Consider the following 23,046-nt stretch of genomic DNA (forward strand, 5'->3'; position numbering starts at 1 on the left):
CTCTACCCCTGGAGTGCTGGGATTACAGAAGTGTGCCTCCACACCTGACTTTCATAATTTGCAGGGATTTCTGATGGCTTAAACAGCATCAGTGTCACTGGGGAAACTGCTGTTGCCTAGACTTTGTCTTGCTGATCTGATGATCAGTGTATGTATTACAGATGTTAATTAGCTTCCATACCCCATCAGTAATGGTTACTTCTCTGAGGTAAATTTCTTTATATATAGGTGGGGGAGGCATGGGTGTCAAGTAATTTGCTTAAAGTTATGTAGTGGATCTCTGTGTACTAAGATAAATTCAGACATTTTTCTCCCTGTCTCTATCTTCTAAGTTAGCTTTTTGATGTAATGAGACAGGGTCTCCTAACAGTCCAGGTGTTAACCAAGCTGGTCTTAAGCGAGTCGGGGAGGATGACCTTCATTTTTTGATCCATCTGTATTCTCCTTCCAAAGTTGCAGGAATAAATTGCTATATTGGGTTTTATGAGGTACTGGCAAGATACTTTTCCAACTAGTCCCAGGCTATTTTGATTTTGTTTTGAGACATGTTGTAGTCCAGGCTGATTCCAGACTCCCGGCAGTCCTCCTGCTTCAACCTCAGTGTTGAGATTAGAGTGGAGAGCTACCAGATTTTGTTTTGTTAACTTCTTTCTTTCTTTTGTCTCTCTACTCACTCCTACTCACCCTTCCTTTCTCTCTTTTTTCCTTTTCTCTTTACTCATCTGTCCCCCTTCTCTTTCTCCTTTCCTTTCTTTCTCTCTCTTTTCTCTCTTTACTTACCCTTCCTTTCTCTTTTCTCTCCTTTCCTTTCTTTCTTCTCTCTATTCATCCATCCATCCTTCCTTTCTCTCTCTCTTTTTCTTTCATTCATGAGATCTTGTCTTGTAGTCCTGGCTGGCCTTGTATTTCTGGATTATGCCCTTGTTTCTACCTCTCTGGGTGCTGGGATTAGAGGTGTGTGCCATCATGTCTAAAGCTCAGTTTTCTTATCTGTGAAATGGGAATAATAGTTGTAACTATCTTATTGTTGTGAAGAATAAATGTGTTTGAAAAGCACTTAGTATTATTAGTATGGCAAATATGCAGTCAATATTATAGTGAAGTAATGTTTTAAGTGTGATATTCTATAACTATCAATTGTCAGATATTTAGATACTAGAAATTTTCTGCTAGTATACATAGAAAGTTTTCATATTACTCCTATTTTGTATGAATGTATGTGAATATGCATGTACATAGGTGCATGCATATCCGTGTGGGAGCTGGAAGTCCTTAGGTATTGTTCCAACTGCCATGCTTTTTTCAAGACAGGGTCTCTCACTGGCTTGGGTTTGCTGATTAAGGTAGGCAGGCTACTTACTCATCATCTCCTAGGATCTATCTTGTCTCTTCCTTTCCAGCACTGGGATTATAACCATGTGCCTCTCTGCCCTGCCTTTTTACATGCATTCTGAGCATGGACCTTTGACCTCATGCCTTTATGGCTGAACTGGCTTTCCAGATTAATATTGATCCCTTTTCTGATGTAAGGATACTTTGTTTTAAAATGGTTTTTATTCTAAAGTCTTTTTTCATCTTCTCTCTTTGAGACAGGATTTCTCTGTGTAACAAGTCTTAGCTGTCCTGGACTCCATTTGTAGACCAGGCTGGCCTCAAAGGCACCACCACCAACTCATCCTAGGATCTACTGTGTGTGGCTATGTGTATGTGAGTGCAGTGTCTGTGGATGCCAAAGACTTCAGACCCCCTGCAGCTGGAGTTAGATGTGACTGTGGTGCTGGGGACTAAGCTCACCTGTGTACTATTTGCTTGTGCAGTAACTGATGATCCGTCTCTCCAGCTGTGCTTCTGGGTTTTTTTTTTTTTTTTTTTTTTTTTTTTTTTTTTGAGATAGCCTAGGCTGGTCTTGAACTCCTGATTATTACCTCTTCCCGAATGCTAGGATCAGAAGTATTTGTCACTGTGCTTGGCTCCTTAGCTGTCTTCTCTGAATTTCTCTTAACTATTATGTTCATTACTATTGTTTCTGTCCTTGTCCCAATGTCTATTCTCTTGTTATTTCTTTGGCTAAAATTCTCTAATAATCTAGTGTCTGTTTTTCTTTCGTTAGTTGTGCTTTAAGCACATTATTGCTGGCTTCTGACATGTGTAAAGTTTTCTTCCTACTTACAGTATTTTTCCACCTATCTTCTTATACTTTCACTTGGGTATACTCACCTAAATACACTAGTCATCTCCTCTAGCTACTCCTTATTTAAAGGCTGTGAGTGACCACTCCCCCATTTTTCTATATATTTTATTCCTAGAATATACTTGAAAGTGTTAATACTTAGGAAATATTCATTGGCTACTGGCTTGTGCAATCTTTCTTCTTTTTGAGTATTCTTTTATTACATTTATTTATTTTGGATTTCATATGTTTATGTGAGCAGAAGTCAGACGACTTCTGGGAGTCAGTTCTCTTTTACCATGTGGTTCTGAGAGTCAGACTCGGGTCATCAGGCTTTGACAGCAAGTGCATTTACCAGATTGCCTGCCCCAAGTATTCATAATTTGAAATGTTGGGCAATGAGAACCAGGCCATTAACACTTTGTTTAGACTCAGTGAGATGCTCAGAACCATGTTATACGCTTGTGCTGCTTAAGTCATGTGAGTGGCAATTCATTATAGAAGTAGCAGAAAACTTATACAAAGGTTTAAAATGTAAGAGTGGAAAAATAAAATTCTTAGGAAAAAAAAAAGAGGTTTTTAAAATGCAGTGCCTCTTTTTGCCTGGCTGAGAAAGTGATAGGCAAAGTAGAGGAGCATTTGGTTCTTTTAGCCTAAGAACTCCGTATTTTGACTTCTTTTCCTGAAGCCTTAAGGGAATTTTTTTTTTTTCTTTTCCTATTCTGTATAGCAAGAACCTGACCTGGGCTGACTCTTAAGATTGAAGAACAGTGAACTCAGTATCCGTTCAGCCAAGGCTTGGACGCTTGCTTCTGATACTGTCTGAAGGCTAAGCCTGAATTCAAATCTTGCTCTGGCTACTCTTATTTGGTGAACTTTGTTAAATTTCTTAAGTTTTTCGAGATTTTTGTTCTGTTATTTGTTTTTTCTGGGTCTGGTAAGGAATACTGGGTTAATGTTATCAAGGCTTTTGACAGTACTATTGCTCCAGGGGTTTCTAAGAATTGGATGTTGTGTGGTGCTCCAAGAAGTTGGACTCTTTCCATGGGTTAGCAGAAGATGGAATGATGGGATCTTTCATGATTTGCAATGGGCCATACTTTATCCTGTGATAATGGTTGGTGGATGGAAGGAATGTTGTTGATGAGGACATTAGGCCTGTCTGAGGCAGCTGTTCTCAGGCTGTGTCTGAAGATACGCTGTTTTTGTCTCCTTTCATATATAATATTCCTCCATCAGAAGCTACTTTTTTCTCTTTGTAAATAGAAAAATCCCTTACCATTTTTGTGTGTTTAAGGATAGACTTCCTAGTTTCATCTTCCTTCCTTCCTTCCTTCCTTCCTTCCTTCCTTCCTTCCTTCCTTCCTTCTATTTAATGTATGTGAGTCCACTGTAGCTGTCTTCAGACACACCAGAAGAGGGCATCAGATCCCATTACAGGTGGTTGTGAGCCACCACCTAGTTGCTGGGAATTGAGCCCAGGACTTCTGGAAGAGAAGTCATTGATGAGCCATCTCTCCAGCCCCTTCTTTTTTTTTATTTTTTCTGAGGTAAGTGGGTGTAAGGAAAATCGTTAGTCGCAAATTTGGATCTATAGCATTCAATTTTCAGTTTTGAGCACAAGCTTTCCTGTGTTTCAGAATTAAGAGCCATCATTGTGAGTTACAACCTGAGGTAGATTACAGTGTAGTCCGAGTCTTCAGAAAGTGGTTAGAACACTTGTAATATAATGCAGATCGAATTTATATGGAAAACTCATTGGCTAAGGGTAGGATAAAAACAAAAGAGAAGTTGCTACATCTTTTGTTTGGCTCTTGGATTTGGCTAGCTACCTTTGTACTGGGTGTTCCTCTTTTCCCTTTCCTCTTTCTTCACCATATTCCCTCTTCTCCCCTGCCACCCTTTCCCCCTACTGTCTTCTCTCCTTCCTCTCCATTTCTACCTTTCTTTTCTTTCCTTCCTTGTAATGCTGGGGATCTAATCCTTGGGCATGACAGACAAGCACACCTGCTGTGGAGGAGCTGTATCCCCAGCTTTTACCCTGCCCACCTGCTTTGAGGTGACTGTAGCTTTGTAACTCAAGTTAGCCTTTAATTTAGAATTCTGCTTCAGACTCATGAGTGCTGGATTGTAGGTGTGGTCATTAATCTTGGTTTGTGTCAAGTCCATCCTTCCCTACTTCCTGGGATGGAACTTATGGCTGCACAGTGCCAGGCACTCTGCACTGTTTCAGCATAACTGCCAGGTTTTTTGTTTGGAGTCATGGTCTCACGTTATAGTCCTAGAGCTCCTCCCTATGTTGACCAGAGTTCAGAGATTACCCACTTTACTCTCCTGAGTGTTAGAATTAAAAATTCACGAAACATGATCCAGTGACAGGTTCTTTTTGTTTGTTTTGATTTGCTTTTCAAGACAGGGTTTCTGTATAGCCCAGGCTGGCTTTGAATTCAAAGATGCCTCTGCCCCTCTGCCTCTGCCTCTGCCTCTGCCTCTGCCTCTGCCTCTGCCTCTGCCTCTGCCTCTGCCTCTGCCTCATTTTTTAATAGTATTGTTTGATTCTCTGGAGTCTAATTTCCTTAGTTCTTTGTATATATTGGATATATACCTCTATCAGATGTGGGATTGGTAAAGATCCTTTCCCAGTCTGTTGACTGCTGTTTTGTTTTCTTGACAGTGTCCTTAGCCTTACAGAAACTTGGCAATTTCATGAGGTCCCATTTGTCAATTCTTGATCTTAGAGCTAAAGATTGACTTATTATATTTATGAGTACACTATAGCTGTTTTCAGAAACACCAGAATTATTTATTTTATGTATATGATTAAATTGTAGCTGTCTTCAGACACACAAGATTCCATTATAGATGGTTATAAGCCACTATGTGGTTACTCAGGACCTCTGGAAGAGCAGTCTTAACCTCTGAGCCATCTTTCCAGCCCTATTTGTAGCTTTCAAGAAGAGGAGAGAAATGGAGGAGAAAGTAATATTTTTTAAAAATTATTTATTTATTTTATTTACACTGTAGCTGTTTTCAGACACACCAGATCCCATTACAGATGGTTGTGAGCCATCATGTGGTTGCTGGGAATTGAACTTAGGACCTCTGGTAGAGCAGTTGGTGCTCTTAACTGCTGAGCCACCTTCCAGCCCAGAAAATAATTTTTTGAGTTAGGGTTCAGGAAAGCTGGGTTGTAGAGGACTATAAGAAGCTGTATTGGGGGAGGGACCTTTAAAGAAAGGATAAGAATGTCCAGAGTTTCTGGGCAAGCTGGGTAAGAATTTGGTATCTGTACACACGCTCGAGGCGCGCGCGCGCGCGCACACACACACACACACACACACACACACACACACACACACACACACACACACACACATACACACCCATACACATAAAAAACTCAAGTCAAGAGTTACATTTTTAAAATTGGAACTCAGAAGCCTATTTTGTTTTAGATTTTTTGAAATAGGGTCTTACTCCATAGGTCTAGCTGTCCTGGAACTTACAGAGATCTGCCTCTGCCCCACAAATGCTGAATCAAAGGCATTTGCCATTATGTCTTGCTGTTGAGAGATTTCTTGTTTGTGCATTTTGTTTTGAAGCAGAGTCTCACTTTATAGCCTAAGCTAGCCTGGAACTTACTTGCTGTATAACCCATTCTCTAGCTTGTGGACTCTAAGGTTAATTTGCTTTACAGGGTCTTATGATCTAAAATTATTTTGTTATGCTTGTCATTACAAAGTGGGGCTAATGCTCTACCATAAATATTAGAAATATATAGTAGTAAACAGTTTTACATGGTATATCTTTCAACCAGATAACTCTATAATGAACACTCTTGTTGATACAGTTTTATGAATGAGGCAGGCAACTGAGGTACGGGGAGGTTAAGTATTCTGAGAAGTCAGGAAACTTTTGTATGCTAAGAAAATGATGGGATAGGGTGTGATGGTGCACAGTCACACTTGCACACTGGCGAGACTAGCCCGGGCTCTACTCTGAGGAGGAGATGGTAGAGAAATAGAGCTGGGCTAGTATTACTGAGACAGGCTGTTATAGCTCGACTTCATTGATCTCAGTGTCATAGCTGAGGGTGATCTTGAAACTCCTGATTCTTATGATCCTACTTCCTAAGTACCTCAAGATTACAAGATTGTGCCAGCTTCCCTATCCTCTCCATTGTTTTCCAGTGCTGTGTATGGAACACAGAACTTCATGAAGAGCAAGAAAGTGATAGCATTGAACTACCCACACGCCCAAATGTGGAAACTAGGTTTTAATCAGCTGCTATATACGTGGATATTCTATACTGTCTCTAGCTTAGTCATTTTGGCCAAAAAAAATATACAGTACATATAACTTCTCCATCTAGATTCAATCACATCCTAAAATGTCTTTTTGTAGTCTACACAGAGTAAAAACACAGTTCATGATAGTAGTTTTCCTTCTTCTGGGAGAGTTTGCTTTTAAAATTTGTTACTTGTTTATATCTCTGATTTGTGTGGAATGTTGCCTAAAATTCTGTGTTTCTCCTAAGTTTAATCTAGTATAAAAGACTGGCAAGAGTTATTTTGGAGAAAGGTATGGCTACTAGAGGTTTGGTGCTAGCTTTTTAGATTTGGTTCTCTACAGTGTCATTTAAATCATCCTGCAGTGTGTTCTGTAGTAAGGTCCTATTGATGAAAACAAAGCTTCCAATTATAGAAGGCCTTGTGTGTAGAAACTGTACTGGCATGCCATTTCTACAAAGCACTAGGCCACTTTTAAGCCTCTAATTAAAGGCTTGACATTTTGTAGTTAATTTTCCAATTGTTGGGAGAACTTTAGTTATACAAGTAATCTTAGGTTTATTTAAAGGATTTTAAAAATTCATCTTTTTCTTTTTGTGGGTGCTGGACATCAACCCATCACTTCTACGCATTTACTGCACCATTGAGCTGTAATTGCCCAAGATTAAAAAAGAAAAAGGGGTTATTATTTTGTTGTTATTTGTATGAATCTGTGAGAGGTTTGTGTGTGTGTCTGTGTGTATACCAGTGGAGATCTCTTTGAGCAGTGTTTCACAACTTGTGGGCAAAGACTCCTTTGTGAGGATGTTGAAAGACCCTTTCACAGGGTCACCTAAGACCATTGGAAAACACCAATGTTTACATTATGATATACAACAGTAGAAAAATTACAGTTATGAAGTAGCAACAAAATAATGTTATGGCTGGGGGTGACCACAGATGAGGAACTGTATTAAAGAGCTGCAACATTAGGAAAGTTGAGAACCAGTGCCCTAGAGCTTGAGTTGCATTTAGTTATTTTGCACACATATCATTTTATTTGTCCTCAGTATGTTTTACTTTGCTGTGCAGTAACTGCCTTTGAAATGCTTCTTAGAAATCTGCTACTTTGAAGAACTGTGGCACCTATGGGTTTAGTGAGGGAAATCATAGTGAACTCGGGAAGATTCACTAATAATGTAACAGCAGTGAATTCTAACACTTGCACTGCTCTTTACTCATTGGAGCCTTATACTAATCTTATAAAGTAGAGAAGGCAGAACCTGAGTCAAAGAAGTAAGTGACTTACCCAAAGTCTGTCTGTCCTTCCTCCTTTCCTCCCTTTCTCTTCTCCACAAATCTTAACTAGAACATGGGATAAAATCATTAGCATAGATGATCAAATTGCAAGAAGAACCTGTAACTCTGAGTTTCTAGTGTGTTGTGGCATACTGTAGGTTTTTTTTTTTTTTTGCATAGAGTAATTAAATATAATTATGTATTAGATACCAAAGAAAATCTGTAAAGGTTAGCTCCCTTTACTTTATCTTTTTGGGTTATTAGCTTTGTATATTTAGGTGAATGGGGTGGAATCTTGGCAGATAAGAACACTGGCTGCTCTTCCAAGAGGTCCTGAAGACAGCTACCGTGTACTCATATACATAAAATAAATAAATAAAATCTTTAAAAGATGTATAATGGTTTAAAATCACACACACACACACACACACACACACACACACACACACACACACACACACACACAAAACAAAATCAAGCCTGCCTAACACTGACTTTCTCCTTAGCCAGGACACCCAAGACCAAATTCTCAGCACAAAGGAGATTTATTTGCCCCAGATGGACAAAGGGCAGGGAATAGACATAGGAGATAGAGGATGAGGGAAAAGGGGAAGGGGACAAGGAAAGGGGAGAAGGGGTATTTGTTCTACAGGGGGACAAAGGACTGCCTCTAGATAGGAGACATATGTGACACATAGGAAAATGGTCTATAAAGGTAAAAGTAGAAACCCTGCGTTAGGATGTAATTGTCATTGGGCATGTTAATTAGGTGAGCCAAAGGAGATTTTTGATTGCTGGACTTTAATACTTTAATAACTGCACTTTGGTTGTCAGCCTCCAGAGGAGGAAGTGGCCAAATAAGGGAACAGACCCTGGCTAGGTTTTTAGCAAGGCAGAGAAAATGGGAGAGCAGGACAAGGCCTGCTAGGCCTTGTTTGCAATGCTCAGGCTGGCTAGTAGCCTATCTGACTTTAGTTTCATCTGGCTTTTTTGGGTTATGTGGGATGCAACAAAGTCTCCTCTCATGTGGTAGTGGGGCTTGCCTTTAATCCCAGCACTTGGGAGACAGAGAGGTAGGCCGATCTCAGTGAGTTCAAGGGCAGCCTGGTCTGCAAAGTGAGTTCCAAAGTATCAGGGCTACACAGTGAGACTCTGTTTCAAACAAACCAACAAAAGATCCACTTTCTTTTAAACAATGGTAAATATATTTCCCCAGGGAAAAAAGAGAAAAGCAATTGTGGTACCTTTAAATTTTAACCACCTGTCAGTCAGATTGTTACTGGTTTGAACTCTTGAGTTTAAGTCCCTGGAAATTGATAGACATGTGTTTTTTTTTTTTTTTTTTTTTTTTGTAATTTGTAATTTGTTTTGTTTTGTTTCTGTTTTTCAAGACAGTTTCTGTATAGCCCTGGTTGTACTGGAACTTCTGAAGACTAGGCTGGCCCTAAACTCCAAGATCCACTGGCATATGACATCACTGCCTGGCCATTTTGGTAGTCTTGATTAGTTGATTTGTGTGTGTGTGTTTTTTTTTTTTTTTTTTTTTTTTGTTTGTTTTTAAGTTGTATTGGTGATATTTTTAGAAACTCCTTTCTTCCTTTCTTCCTTCCTGCCTGCCTGCCTGCCTGCCTGCCTGCCTTCCTTCCTTCCTTCCTTCCTTCCTTCCTTCCTTCCTTCTTCCTTTCTTTCTTTCTCTTTCTTTCTGTCCCTCTTTCTCTCTCTTTTAAATTCCTATAGGAACTGAAGGTTATATCATAGTTCTTTGAATCATAGAACATTTGTAATCTGTACTTTGTTTTACCTTTTGAGTTACAGGAAGACAGAAAGGAATACTTATTTTTACTTTACTTTTTAAAAAGGAAGCCTGGACCAGTGAGGTTGCTCAGGGGGTAAAGGTGCTTGCTGCCTAAAGGCCTAAGTGTAATTCCTGGAACCCATATGATGTAAAGAGAGAACTGACTCCTACAGGTTATCCTGTGACTTGGTGCACACTCACACAGACACATCCAGACACACACAAAGAAATGGGACTGTCATTGCTGTTTCTACTGTTTGTTGTGAGGTTATAAAAGGTTTCAATGTAATTTATGTTTTATTGTTAGCTCAAAGGAGTTTCAGAGCCTTTCTTCCAAAGGTCTCTATACTAGGTAAAAGAATTATAGTTTTAGTTAAGGGGAACTAATAAGAACTGTTTTTCTTGTGCCTTCTTGGTAAAAAGTAAATATTTCAGCTATTTGTTAGTTTGCATAAAGGGAAGCCTGGAGCAGATTCACTAAAGAGATTATTGCCTTATTATTCAACTGTAGCCTGCTTTGGAGGTTGGCTTTCGTCTCTTGTTGACATTTTCACTGTGTACATAGTTTGTTGGTTAATAGTTGGTGATGAGAGTCTGGGCGAGTGTCATGGTGGCACAGTACTTGACAAGCAAACTCAGGATCCTGAGTTCAAGCCCCGGCACCCAGACAGAAAGCAAACAAAGCATGGTAAGCGTCACACCACAGGAGTGAAGCGGAGCTTTGTGTTCAGACCATGGTTCTAGGAAGTTAGGATGTGCCTCACTGTGGAGTCTTCCTGGCCTCATCCGTTTTAATGCTCCAGGAAGAAACTCCTTCAGCACAAGCTATAAGTATTTTTCCTTATGTCTGTATTTCTATGCACCTGGTTGTGTGCTTTGTAGAGTGCAGCCTTTAGAGAAATAGAAGGAGGCAGTTATTGTTTGACTATCATAATCAGCAGTTAGTTCCCCCTTGTTTTATTTTAATTTAAAAGCCTTATTTTGTGCACGTATGGAAGTCAAAGAACAGCTTCGTGTGGTTGGTTCTTTTCTTCTACCTTTACACATCAAACTCAGGTCTCTGTGGCAAATACCTTTACCCCCTGGGCTATCTTGCCACATTCTACAAAGCCTTGCTCTGTAGCTCACAATGTCTTGGAATTTGTCATGGAGCCTGAACTGGCTTCAAAGCTTTGATCATCTTGTCCTCTGCCTCAGAGTGCTGTAATTATAGGTTTGCACAACAATGACCCGCTCTGACAGTTACTACTTTCGAAATTTAAAAAAGCTAGAAGAAGCCAGGCATAGTACCTTATGTCTGAAATACCAGTATTTGCAGGTAGAAATACTAGGAACAGGAGTTTGAGGCCAGTTTGGGCTCTATAGACCCTTTCCTTGAAACTGAAGTAGAAAACTACCTCTTAAAATGATCAATTCATGGGATATGTATATATACCTTGATTGGTAGAATGCTTGCCTAGCATGGATGAAGCCGTGGGTTTAGTTCCTAGCACCACATAGACTAGTCATGATGATAGATTTGTAATTCCAGCCCTAGGGAAGTGGAGGCAGGAGGGTCGGAAGTTCAAGCTACATAGTTTGAAGGTAGCCTGAACTATATGAACTATGTCTTTTTTTCTTTTTAAAGTTACCTTAAGCTACCACTCAGAAGCAACCATTGGATTTTTAATCTTCCCACCTCTTTCCTCCCCACTTTCTTTTTTTTCCAGTGCAAAGGACAAAGCCAGGGACTTTAGAGAGATGAGGCAAGCATTCTACTACTGAGCCATATACCAGCTTCCACCACAGCCCTTTGTACATATGTTAAATATGAGAAGAACAGTTTCTCCTTTGAGCTAGAATTGTGTTTATAATGGAAGCCTCTCTGGTGTAGAATAGGCATTATTTGACATTTTCTTCACTCCTTAGATTTCCATGAGGACAGCTGACAAGGACCTGAATGGCATCATTTTAGCTACTTCTGTGTGTGGAGCTATTGCTTGCTCCTTCAGTTCTAATCCTTGGTGGGACAGTGGCTCCTGAGCACCATGAAAGTTGTCCCAGAGAAGAATGCTGTACGAATCCTCTGGGGCCGAGAACGGGGCACTCGTGCCATGGGTGCCCAGCGGCTTCTGCAGGAACTGGTGGAGGATAAGACTCGATGGATGAAATGGGAGGGCAAGGTAAGAAAACGATGTTTGGACCAAGGCTTTGTGGGGATGACAGTAAGATGACACTTTAGATTAATGGTAGAGAATGGGGATATAATATCTTGTCCATGAGACTTGATATAGCTAGTTTAAGAAATTGGTTTATATTGTAAAAGATAAGAATAGAAATGTTCTTCCTGAATTTAGATTTATCTTAATTTATAATTTGGTTATTGTCTTCAGATTTTTAGTTTGCACTGTGATACTAATCTAGAATGGCTTTTGTGCTTTAGAGTCAGAGTAAGCCCAACTTTATAAATCATGCTATGCCGTGCGTGCGTGTGCGTGTGCGTGTGCGAGAGTGCATGTTTGTTTGTTTGTTTATTTATTTATTTTCTTCCAGAGAGTAGAACTGCCTGATAGTCCACGCTCGACCTTCTTACTGGCCTTCAGCCCAGACAGGTACCTAATATTTAGCAGTAGCTTAAGATTTGTGATGACATGGCTTTCTGTGCTCTTGACTTAGCTGGATCATCCAGATTAATCTCTATAAAGATTCTCTGAAGCACTAGATGAATATATGAATGCATGCATGCACGAGTTCTCTTTATGTCTATATCTATATCTAATCTATGTCTATATCTATGAATGAAATGGAGAGAAAGTAAACAAATAATACCAACCCGAGAATTATAAAGAGAATGGTGAAAGGCAAGGCTCAGAACTTAACTAGGCTCTTAATGACATTGCTTTGCCTGGCAGATAGACACCAGCAGTGAAGGCAGTATGTGTTATTTGGGGACCTAAATTTCTTTCATTTGTAGTGAATAGTGTAGGGAATAATGTTGGGCTTTTTTGTTTTCTAAAGCTGGTAAAATTTATTTCCTCCTACATGTTTCTTAATTATTCCTACATTTTGGTTCCCTAGGACTCTCTTGGCGTCCACACATGTGAACCATAACATCTATATTACAGAGGTTAAGACTGGCAAGTGTGTTCACTCTCTGATCGGACACCGCCGCACCCCATGGTGTGTCACTTTTCACCCCACTATCTCAGGCCTTATTGCATCTGGCTGCCTAGATGGGGAAGTTAGGATTTGGGATTTACATGTAAGTATTTTTTGAGCTGTTCCCTCCCCTTTGGTATTCCAGACACAGAGATTTGTTTGCCATTAGATTTTTTTTTTCTGGCTGAGAAACTTACCACTTTCTTAGGTACTCACTGCTCACTTAAAGGCTGGAAACTCTACGTTGTACTTATCCATTATGAAGTAAACAAACTTTTCTTCCACTTGCTCATTTTAAGATTGTGTAGGAGGAGGCTCTAATATGAGTTCAGCATGGACGTCCATTGTCTTGGAGTACTCTGCTCATGATCGTCACAGCAAGACTTGTCCTGATGACAGGCTAGTGGGTTGCCCTGTACTGTTTGCACCAAGCTAGAATGTTCACTGGTGTCAGCAACAGGAACTCAGTAGAGACTTTGTAATTGACTTGAAGACAGTAATACTTTCCTATAAATTGTTGGTACTGCTAGATGACGGTTCATATACATTATTTTATAAAAGACATGTTTAAAATAAGCCCTATAAGAACTCATTTTATCCTAAATGGAAATTTGTTTAATTAGAGACAGAGTCTTGCTATATATACCTGGTTGGCTTAGAAATGACTATGTAGACCAGACTACCCTCAAAACTCTGCCTTCTGAGTACTGGGATTAAAGACGTACCACTGTGCTCTGATAAGGATTTGACTGCAAGTGGAAATACTAGGGATACATGTGAAGTATGTGCTTTACCATTGAACTGTATAATCCCATGTAGACTCCTCCTCTTTTTCTCTCCCTCTATTTCTCCCCTTCCCCTTTTTATCCCTCTCCTCTTTGTTTTGTTTTTTGAGACTAGGTAGCACTATATAGTTCAGGCTGGCCTCAAATTCATGGCAATCTTCTTGCCTTTGCTTCCCCAGTGCTGAGATTATAGGTGTGAGTAGTCATATTTAGCTCTTCAATGTAATTTTCTTCACATGGACTCTCCATTCTGTTGGCCGTTTGTAATCTGAGAATATTTTGGATTTGTTCGCTTGCAGGGTGGCAGTGAAAGCTGGTTCACAGATAGCAACAATGCCATAGCCTCCTTGGCTTTCCACCCTACGGCTCAGCTTCTACTGATTGCCACTGCAAACGAAATCCATTTCTGGGATTGGAGTCGTCGGGAGCCCTTTGCTGTGGTGAAAACAGCTAGTGAAATGGAGCGAGTTCGGTGAGTGCTGTGTTCTGTCAACTGTATCAGGCACCAGACTGACACGAAAGAACATTTATAACGTCTGTTTTTTCAGGAGACAGGTTGTTATCTCTCCTTAGGGCAGTCATTAGTCTTCTTTAGGTTATTTGTTATTATCATTACGGCTGATTAGCCCAGAAGCAGTTCATTTTGTTTATGGCCTCATCTTGTAGTCTCTGCAGATGAGGGTCATTTAGTAAAATCTTACTTAGGTTCCAAGCTGTCTGCACTTGGGATTTCCCTTTGGGAAGCCTCTCAAAAATAAATGTGTAGTTTTTTGATAGCTTGGTGGCTGGTTGCTCACTATTGGCTATTTTTATTTATGAAATTATAAGATAGAGATATAAACATGTATCAGATTTGCTAATTATACTTATTTAGCCTTTGAGATCAGAAACATACTTGGTGGCTGCAGGTGTGGTTGCACACATCTGTAATCTCAGAATTCTGTTATGGTAGGTGGATCATGAGTTTGTGGCCAGCCTGGGCTATGTAAGGAGTCTACGTCTTCCTGGACTAGTTTGCAAGACTCTGTCTTAAAAACAAAATACCAAGCTAGATATAGTGGTCCACACCCTAATCCCAAAATCTGGTAAGTGGATCCAGCAGAGGCAGGTGGATCTCTGTGAATTTGAGGCAGTCATGGTCTATATAGTGAGTTTCAGGATAACCCCAGTTACATAGTGAGACTGTATTTAAAAACAGAAACAAAAACCACAATGTAGCTGGAGATGTAGTAAGATTGTACAGCTCTTGCCTGTTATATATATGGCCTTGGATTCAGTTCTCCATACTACAAAAACAAGATGCACACTGCCTAAGTTAGACTGGGTGCATTGTTTTCTTTGGCTGCTTTTGACCATGTTATGGCAGGATACAGACTGGTTCTCTGGAGTCCAGCCATGTCACTTTGTACCGAAACTTTGTTGTCACTAGAGTAAGTACTTTTTGCCAAGTGTAGCAGCTGAATGAAGTGAAACCTGGATCTGTGTGGCTTTAAATGGGCTCTTACATGTTGAACAAATACATATTTAATGTAGCTGCTAACTGTGATGTAATCCTGGATGTTTTTCAAAACTGAAACCATGGCCTGAGGAAGTAGTTCAAGGTAATAGGATCACTTGTCTTGCATGAATGAAGCTTAGAGTTTGATCCCTGGTACCACATACGGTGAGTGTGATGACAATGCTGGGATGGTAAAGGCAGGAGAATCAAGTGTAAGGTCATCTGTAACCAGATGTTGACTTGTAAGCTAGCCTGAGGGATGTAAGACCCTGTCTCAAAAAAAGAAAAAGAAAGTGAAATCTCTTAATGTGTATTTCTTTTCATTAAGAATCAACATAAAGCCTTACTTTAATGCGTTTAAAATATTTTTGAAGGACTAGGTAGGTGTGGTGGTACCCCAGCATTCAGGAATCTGAGCATTCAGCATTTGTGAGTCTGAAGACTCCCTGGACTATATAGATAAACTATCTCCAGAAGAGAATGGAGGGGAGAAAATACAGAGTTTTCAAAGTATGAAGTGGGTAGTCTGACATTTCCATTTCTCAGTTAACATGGCCTTTGTTTGTCTCGACTTGTTCTTTTGTATTTCAGTCTGGTGCGATTTGATCCACTTGGACACTACTTACTTACAGCTATTGTTAACCCTTCTAATCAGCAGGTAAGGGTCCAACAGCCCAACTCTAGCTGAACTGTGAGGTACTTTCTAAACTATCACTCTAATTTTGATCATATTATTTCTTTATAATTATATACCTATTATTTATTTATTATTACTAAAATAATGTAATTCTGATTATATTTTAGTTCTTAACATTTCAGTAATTCTTTCCATCAAGATTTTAATTAGTTTCTGATGATATCAAAAGTTACATACATAGTTTTCACAGGAGAGTTAATTTTTAACCCTTGTGACTAGTTCATGAGAAACAAACTTTGGCAGAGCTGGAGAAATGACTCAGCTGTTAAAAGTAGTGTCCTTCTATTGAAGAGGACCTGAGTTTCGTTTTCAGTCCCCTTGGGCTGCATACATCTGCCCATACATAACTCTAGCTCCAAGGAATCCAGTGCTCTTTTCTGGCCCGTTCCCAGTGTTTAGATGTGTGTGGCATATACCCACACAGAGACCCGCACATATACATAAACAAACAAACAAGCTATAATTTAAAAAAACATGTGGGTATTTTGCCCGAATATGTGTATCTGTGTATTGTGTTTATGTAGTAACCATGGAGGCCAGAAGAGGATATTAGATTTCCTGGAAGTGGAGTTACAGCCAATTGTAAACACCATGTGGATGCTGGGAACCAAACCCAGGTCCTCTGCAAAAGCAACAAGTGTTTAACCATTGAGCCATCTCTCTGGCTTCTAAAAATAAATTTTAAAAAGAAAGAAGTAGCCAGAAGCTGGAGATGGTTCAGCAGTTAAGAGTATGTGATGTTTTTGTGGAGGACCCTGGTTTGAATCCCAGCACTCATGCAGGAGTTCACAACCATTTTTAACTCCAGTTCTATGGTATCTTGTTCCTTCTTTTGACCTCCATAGGCAGCAGACATATATGTATAGTGGTGCACATAAATATATGCAAGGAAACCACTCAGACATAAAATATAAATAAACCTAAAATAAGAAGGAAATAACTTGACTTCATTATGCTTGCCACTTGTGTTCCTCTGGCTGGTTGACATTTTGTTTCCCCTTACTGCTTCTATGTTACAGAGAGGCCTTTTATAAAATAATTGTTTTGCCAGCTGTATTCATTTAGATATGTTGCCAATTGGAAGTGAGTTATTTAATACCATATGATGGTTTTGAATCTGAAGCCAGTTTTTATTACCTTATGGGGAAAGAATTTTTGCTTATCCATGGAGGTGGTTCTTCTTGGATGATTATCAGTCAATTTTAGTTTCTCTTGATTTGTTTGGGGGTTCTTTCTAACTGCTGTGCTCTACTCTCTCCTCCTACAGAGTGATGATGAACCAGAAATCCCTATAGATGGAACAGAATTATCTCACTACCGTCAGCGTGCCCTCCTGCAATCACAGCCAGTTCGCCGGACACCCCTCCTCCACAATTTCCTGCACATGCTGTCCTCCCGTTCCTCTGGCATCCAGGTGGGAGAGCAAAGCACAGTACAAGATTCTGCTACCCCCTCACCCCCACCGCCTCCCCCTCAGCCCTCCACGGAGCGTCCCAGGACTTCCGCTTACATCAGACTCCGACAGCGGGTCAGTTACCCCAACACAGTTGAGTGCTGCCAGCACCCAGGGATCCTGTGCCTTTGCAGCCGCTGTGCTGGCACTCGAGTTCCTTCCCTCTTGCCACACCAGGACAGTGTCCCCCCTGCTTCTGCCAGAGCTACTACCCCTTCCTTTTCTTTTGTACAGACCGAGCCCTTCCATCCCCCGGAGCAGGCTTCATCAACGCAGCAGGACCAGGGCCTCCTGAACCGGCCGTCTGCCTTCAGTACAGTCCAGAGCAGCACTGCGGGCAACACGCTCCGCAACCTCAGTCTGGGTCCTACCCGTCGCTCTTTGGGGGGCCCTTTGTCTAGCCACCCTTCTAGGTATCACAGAGAACTAGCCCCTGGGCTGACAGGTTCTGAGTGGACCCGGACAGTACTCACTCTGAACTCACGTTCTGAGGTAGAATCTATGCCTCCACCGAGGACCAGTGCCTCCTCAGTGAGTTTGCTTTCTGTACTGAGACAACAGGAAGGTGGCTCTCAGGCGTCTGTGTATACTTCAGCCACAGAAGGGAGGGGTTTTCCATCATCAGGGTTGGCAACTGAGTCAGATGGAGGGAACGGTTCCAGCCAAAACAACTCGGGCAACATTCGCCACGAGCTTCAATGTGACCTGAGACGCTTCTTTTTGGAGTATGACAGGCTGCAGGAGCTGGATCAGAGCCTGGGTGGGGAAACTCCTCAGACCCAACAGGCTCAGGAAATGCTCAACAATAATATTGAATCTGAGAGACCAGGTCCTTCCCATCAGCCTACCCCACACAGCAGTGAGAACAACTCCAACCTGTCTCGGGGCCACCTTAATCGATGCCGTGCTTGCCATAATCTTCTAACCTTCAACAACGATACCCTTCGTTGGGAAAGAACCACACCTAACTACTCATCTGGTGAGGCTAGCTCTTCCTGGCACGTCTCCACTACCTTTGAGGGCATGCCACCGAGTGGCAACCAGCTACCACCTCTTGAGCGGACTGAGGGCCAAATACCTAGCTCCAGCAGGCTGGAGTTGAACAGCTCTGCTAATTCACAAGAGGAGAGGACTGTGGGGGTGGCCTTTAACCAGGAGACAGGCCATTGGGAACGAGTATATACCCAGTCCAGCAGATCTGGGAGTGTATCACAGGAGGCCTTACATCAAGACATGCCTGAAGAAAGCTCTGAAGAAGACTCCCTCAGGAGGTAAGCAGCTGCTGTCCTGTGTTCTATCTCCCTGCCTCTTCCCCTTAATACCCATCATCCTGCAGTCTTAGTGGTGTTGTGGCTTTATATAAAGTGTCTGGGACCCATGCATCTGGTTCTGATCTTGCATTATCTTGGGAAATCTTACTTTGGTGGCAGGGGTAGATAGCATCAGGCCTAGTGGTGTGAGTTTAATGTTGTGTAGTTTATTTTTGTCTAAGCCCAAAGCTCTAGTTTTAGTTTTGAAAGGGAAATGTTGATTGGGTTAGAGAGGCATGAGGAGATATAATCATTGATTATATATTATCTAATATTTCTTGGCCTCACCTTTTGACATTGAAATATCATAGATATAGGACTAGGTGTTGAGATAAGAGTATGTTCCAAAGGTCAGTTTATAATGAGAATTTTAAAAAAGACCTAGAGTGCAGAAAGAGATATGTTTGTGTAGCATTTTGTGCTAGTTATTCTTTGAATATATTGTTTTGAACAACTCCAGTTCAGTAAATAGCTGAAGAATTCCATGTATGAATATATATATACACACACACATCAAGGAAAAATGTTTTGTTTTTTAATTTATTACACCTATGATTTTGGACAGTATCTGGGCTGCTCATTTAGGGTTTTTGTTTGTTTGATTGGTTGGTTAGTTTTGATGGTAGTGGATATTAAATTCAAAGCCTTATAAATATATTTCCACACCCAAAATTCTCTGAATGGACCTTCCAGATGAAGGTCCATTATCTTGGGATAGGAGAAAAGAATTCAAGGAAGTAAGGCCTCTCCACACATGGATTGGCATCCGAGACAACTCTCATAAGAGAAACAGAGTAGGAGTAATAAACTACCCACCACATGTTCTGTGAATGACTATGTGCACTCGTTCTTGATTTATTAGGGGCTTCTTTCTGTGATTATGTTAAGGTCAGATCTAGCATAATCACCAATCTCAGAGTATTGGAGCCAGACAGCATATTGCTCTATATTATATTCTGTGCTGAAGCAACTGAAGTTTTTCTGACATAAGCTAGTGTGGGAATATAGATTGTGCACATCATGTACTTGTTATTTTTGGAGGATGCTTTAGTCAATAAACACTAGTGGAATGGTTATAGCTTTTCCAGCACTGTGCTAGGCACTGTGCCCATTGGAGTGTGCTATGGAGGCAAGACGTATTTACATGAAATCTATCACAAGTGTAGATGATTGGTACTACTTTTAAAAATATCACATCTATATTTATTGTGTATATTGGGGTAGTATGTGTGCCATGACACATGTATAGAGGTCAGAGGGCAGTTTTCAGGAGTTGACTATCTTCTTCTGCCTTGTAGAGATCCTGAGGTCATCAGGTCCTCAGATATGGTGGCAAGCACTTGTACCATGCTTAGCCTTCTCACCATCTCCAGTCTGGTGCTCATTTGTGCACTACTGGTGCTAAAATGGAGTCTAAGCAAAAACAACACAAAATTAGTTTAATACTTAGTTTAATAAAAAGGGGGCTATTACCCCCAAAAGTTGTAATGTTCAGTAATGAAATGTTGGTAAGACTTGGCAAAGGGTAATAGCATATTCTCAAGGAGAAAATACATAATGTATGCTGAATAGTGGACTGGACATCAGAAATAGACACTGTAATAAGATTGTTTCTCTTCCTGTGTGGATGAGGCCAGTTCTTGGGAACAGCTCTGGATTCCTTGCTTGGAATATTTACCTTTGCTTAAGGGCTCATATCAGGAGCCTGGGACTCTATTCTTGAAAAGCAAGAAGGTATCCAGCACCGTGCCTGGCATGTCGTGGCACTCAGAATTTGTTAAAGGCAGTCAGGAGAGGGCTTTCTGCAAATACTGACATTAGAAGCTTATCATTTTGTGCCTCTAAAATAACTGAGCCTTCAGTCAGCATTTGTTCATCTTTAACAGTACTTCTCATGTGGTGTCCTGAGTAATGCCCAAATGGCTGAAAATAAACCCTGTATACAGCGCATTAGAGATGCCAGTTAATGTGGGCTCACAATGTAATGTGTCATACTCTCGCTATGAGGTGATTGAAAGCAGGGGATAGGACATGCTGCGTGACATAATTTCTGATTTCTACAACAGCTCCGTGCAATATAGGCTTAAATTTCAAATTTTGAAGTTAGGAAAGAGCAGTCAGAATTTCTTTTAAAGGTACATGAGGACAGGAGCTTGGGAGGTGGCTCAGTGGCTAAGAACACATATATGAGTGTGAGGACTCATATAAAAAACTACATATGGCACCAAATGCCACTAACCTCATTATGATTTTAGGGGGCTTACTGACCAACCGAGTTGAACCAACCATGAGTTCTTGGTCCAGTGAGTCCTGTTTGAAAGGACTAAGAAAGCCGTAGGGCAGGGCTTGGGGTGTGCTCATCTGGCTTCTGGGTGCGGACACATGTATCACATGCATATGAGATGTACCTACATCACAAACAAACAAACAAACAAAAAAACCCAGAAAACAAAAAGTCAGAGTGAAGATTTAAACTCAGGTCTGCATTACTAAGGCTTTGGCCAGCTATCAGCTCATGTATTCTTTATGATAATCCTTGTACTGTTATTTTAGATTATTTAATTATATCTGTTTGGCCTGCATGTGTGTATGTATACTGTGTGTGTGCCTGGTGCCTGTGGGTACCAGAAGAGAACATTAGATCACCTGGAACTGGAGTTACAGATAGTTGTGAGATGCTAGGAGTCCTTGACAAAAGCATGTGCTCTTAATTGCTAAGCCACCTTTCCAGCTCCTCTCACTTTATTTATTTTTGTGTTCATTGACATGTATGTGGTGCATAAAGGTGTGTGTTCTCATGTGGAAGTCAGAGGCAGAGGATAACTTCTGCCTCGTAGGGCCCAGGGCATTAAAAGTACCTTTGAGCCAGTGAGCCATCTCCAGCCAGATGAACTTTAGTTTATGTTTTTGTTTTTAATTTACTCATTTATTTATTTCATTTATAAATGTAAATTTTTTTTGGTTAATATTGTTTTGGAGATAGAATCTCACTGCTCCGATAACCTTAGTTTTAAGTGAAATTCTTCTATTTATTTTTCTCATTTAATTTTTTTACTTTTTAAACATTTATTTATTTAATGTATGTGAGTACACTGTTGCTCCCTTCAGATTCACTAGCACAGGCATCGGATCCCATTACAGATGGCTGTGAGCCACCATGTGGTTGCTGGAAATTGAACTCAGGCCCTCTGGAAGAGCAGTCAGTGCTCTTAACAGCTGAACTATCTCTCCAGCCCCCTCACGTGAAATTTTAATCGTGGAATTCTTCCACCATAAAAACGAAAAGAATAGTAATTCCTGTGTACCTATCACTTTACATGAAAAGACCATCAGTCATTAGCTAGGTGCCTTTGTGTTTTGTTTTGCTTTCCCTTCTTCCATCTGTATCACTGTTCACCACCCCCACCCACATAGTGTGCATTTTTGTCTATAAATACTTCATGGTTTCTAGAAACAAGGCTATTCAGTGAAACTTTCTGTGTTAATGAAAATGTTCTGTATCTGTGCTCGCAACCATGAGTACATAATGACCACTGAGTAACTTAAATGTAGGTATTAATATCTGAGAAACTAATTTTAATTTTTATTACTTTAAATATAAGTAGATGGATATGACTAGTAACTACTATTTTGCACCCATAAAATATTAATATAATTAAAACAATTAAAGTGTTGCACTTGTATTGTCACAGTGCAGTGTGGAGGTCAGAGGAGAACTCTATGGAGGTCATTTTCTTTCCACCTTCCTGTGAGTTCCAGGGATTGAACTCCAGCTACAAAAAGTGGTTTCACCCATTGAGCCATCTTGACATTTTGGGCCATGGGCTTGCTTTGAAACCTAGGCTCTTAAACATAGGTATTTGCTACAATGCCCGGCTTAATATTTTTTATTACACTTATTTATTTGTGGCGTATATGTGAAGGGTGGGTCGCATATGGGCCATAGCACACATGAAAGTCAGAGGACAATTTTTGGGAGTTGGTTCTCTCCTACCTTCTTGGTCCTGGAATGAACGCACGTTCTCATGATTGGTGGCAGCACTTTTTACCAGTTGACACATCTTGCTGATCCTTGAGCAGGCTTTTAAAGCCTGAGAATTCTTAAGGATTTATCAGGAATTTTTGTTTTAATATTTTCTTTTCTCCTAGTGATTAAAAAGTAGTTTGTGTTGTGACTTAAATGATGTTAAACTTTTGAAAATTCAGGTTATAGGGCTGAGAGTAGAGTTTAGTAGTAGTAGAAAACGTGCATAGCGTGCTTGAGGCTATATCCCCAGCACTGGGGGACAGAAAGTAAGTGTGTACACACACACATACACACACACACACACACACACACACACACACACACACACACAAATTCTCATTTTAAAATGGTACTGATATTTCTTTTGGAATTATTTTTAAGTGAGTTAGAATACAGTATGCTATGGGGACTGACAACTGGTTCAGAAATGTTGCATTTTGTGAGATTTTTAAGTGTACAGTATTGAACTGGGGCCATTATTGAATGCCTGTGTTCTGTTGTAAATTAGAAATAAAACCTATACTAACTAAACTCTCAGTTAAACTACCTTCTAAAAATGCGTGTCTACCTGGTGAGCGAGCTCATGCTTGTGCTTTCCAGCAGATG

The 23,046-nt window shown here is 40.4% G+C and overlaps 1 protein-coding gene across 4 annotated transcripts in view; it reads left to right on the plus strand.

The window, feature by feature from the left end:
- AMBRA1 (autophagy and beclin 1 regulator 1) overlaps window positions 1–23,046 on the plus strand; it is a 181,781-nt gene that overhangs the window by 19,071 nt on the left and 139,664 nt on the right. For 2 of the 4 annotated variants that reach the window (XM_080931695.1, XM_080931696.1), the window contains exons 2-8: window positions 11,441–11,694; window positions 12,065–12,123; window positions 12,590–12,773; window positions 13,755–13,927; window positions 15,545–15,611; window positions 16,918–17,064; window positions 17,338–18,374. In XM_080931695.1, the coding sequence (XP_080787821.1) occupies window positions 11,560–11,694; window positions 12,065–12,123; window positions 12,590–12,773; window positions 13,755–13,927; window positions 15,545–15,611; window positions 16,918–17,064; window positions 17,338–18,374 (1,802 nt within the window). In that variant the 5' untranslated portion in view covers window positions 11,441–11,559. Of the gene's footprint in view, window positions 1–11,440; window positions 11,695–12,064; window positions 12,124–12,589; window positions 12,774–13,754; window positions 13,928–15,544; window positions 15,612–16,917; window positions 18,375–23,046 lie in introns of all 4 variants that reach the window. The other 2 variants (XM_080931693.1, XM_080931694.1) reach the window with 1 other exon arrangement.

This window comes from Micromys minutus (genome assembly GCF_963924665.1).
Source record: "Micromys minutus genome assembly, chromosome: 17".
Classification (NCBI taxonomy): domain Eukaryota; kingdom Metazoa; phylum Chordata; class Mammalia; order Rodentia; family Muridae; genus Micromys; species Micromys minutus.